General features: G+C 53.0%; 1 protein-coding gene across 1 annotated transcript in view; it reads left to right on the top strand.

Annotated features, from left to right (window-relative positions):
- Positions 1-126: 126 nt before the first annotated feature.
- The window catches only part of ARID1A (AT-rich interaction domain 1A), a 34725-nt gene continuing 33756 nt past the window's right edge, over positions 127-1095 (top strand). Inside the window, exons 1-2 of the mRNA XM_008635147.2 lie at positions 127-373; positions 1035-1094. Of these exons, the coding sequence (XP_008633369.1) occupies positions 173-373; positions 1035-1094 (261 nt within the window). The 5' untranslated portion in view covers positions 127-172. The remainder of the gene's footprint in view (positions 374-1034; position 1095) is intronic.

Genomic DNA, 1095 nt, shown 5'->3' with positions numbered 1-1095 from the left:
TGTAACCTGGGGTCCGGCACCTGGGAAGAGGCAGATGAGCTTCTCCTTGGTGCCGACTTGTTGGAGTTTTCCCCGGGGGTTTTTGGGAAGCTCCGATGTTGAAAGGAGCAGTTCCTGTGTGTCTGTGGATGTGCCTCACGTGTCCCGTGTTGCCTTGCAGCCGTCGAGCCCGATGGATCAGATGGGGAAGATGAGGCCTCAGCCCTACGGAGGGAACAACCCCTACACGCAACAGCAGGGACCTCAGGCGGGGCCACAGCAAGGACACGGCTACCCCGGCCAGCCCTATGGGCCACAGACCCCCCAGAGATACCCCATGGGAATGCAGAGCAGGACGCAAAGTACGATGGGCAGCATCTCCTACGCACAGCAGGTACAGCTTCCAGAGCTCCGTAGGCTGTTACAGCAGGGACAGGGGAGAGGCGCAGCCCTGAGTCCCTCCAGCCAGGCTGGAATCGGTTGTTTAGGTAAAATGGCATTTCTTCAGGCTGTGTTTTGTACCACACCTGCGTCCAGGTGGGATTGATACCCTGCAGAATCTTTGTCTCCGAGAGAGGCAGTGGCAGAGCAGTGACTCCAACAAGGGAAAAATAAATAGCAGGGGAGGGAGATCCTCTTTCTGCTGTGCTGTGTTAGAGACACAGCTGTTCTTTGCACAAGAAATGACTCCAGGTCAGTTTTGGCTCATTACATGATCCAAGTGGCGCCTGCTGGACTGTTTGCAGGATTCAAAAAGCAATTTTTTTTTTTTTTTGTTGGAGCAAGCAGTCTTTCCTTTCAATGTTACTTTTGTTGAAGGGTGGTCAGATAGGGATCCCCAAAAACTTAGCTATGATGCCTGTTAAAACTTGGTTACTGCCAAGAATAATGTCACACACGAGTGACTTCTGCTGTTGTTTGGGAAGTATCTAGGTAGTGGCATTTCCAGCACATTACTGCTCTGCACAGGTTTCTGAATTTCTGCTTCTTGAGCAGAATCTGTGTGAGTGAGAAACACCTTTGTGACGGGCGCAACTCCATCTCTCCCTCTGCAGATGCCTCCGTACGGGCAGCAGGGCCCCAGCGCGTATGGGCAGCAGAGCCAGACTCCCTACT

The sequence above is a fragment of the Corvus brachyrhynchos genome, unplaced genomic scaffold, assembly GCF_000691975.1.
Source record: "Corvus brachyrhynchos isolate BGI_N302 unplaced genomic scaffold, ASM69197v1 scaffold65, whole genome shotgun sequence".
Lineage (NCBI taxonomy): Eukaryota > Metazoa > Chordata > Aves > Passeriformes > Corvidae > Corvus > Corvus brachyrhynchos.
Note: the sequence above shows the minus strand (reverse complement) of the source record. Positions and strands in the feature narration are given on the sequence as shown.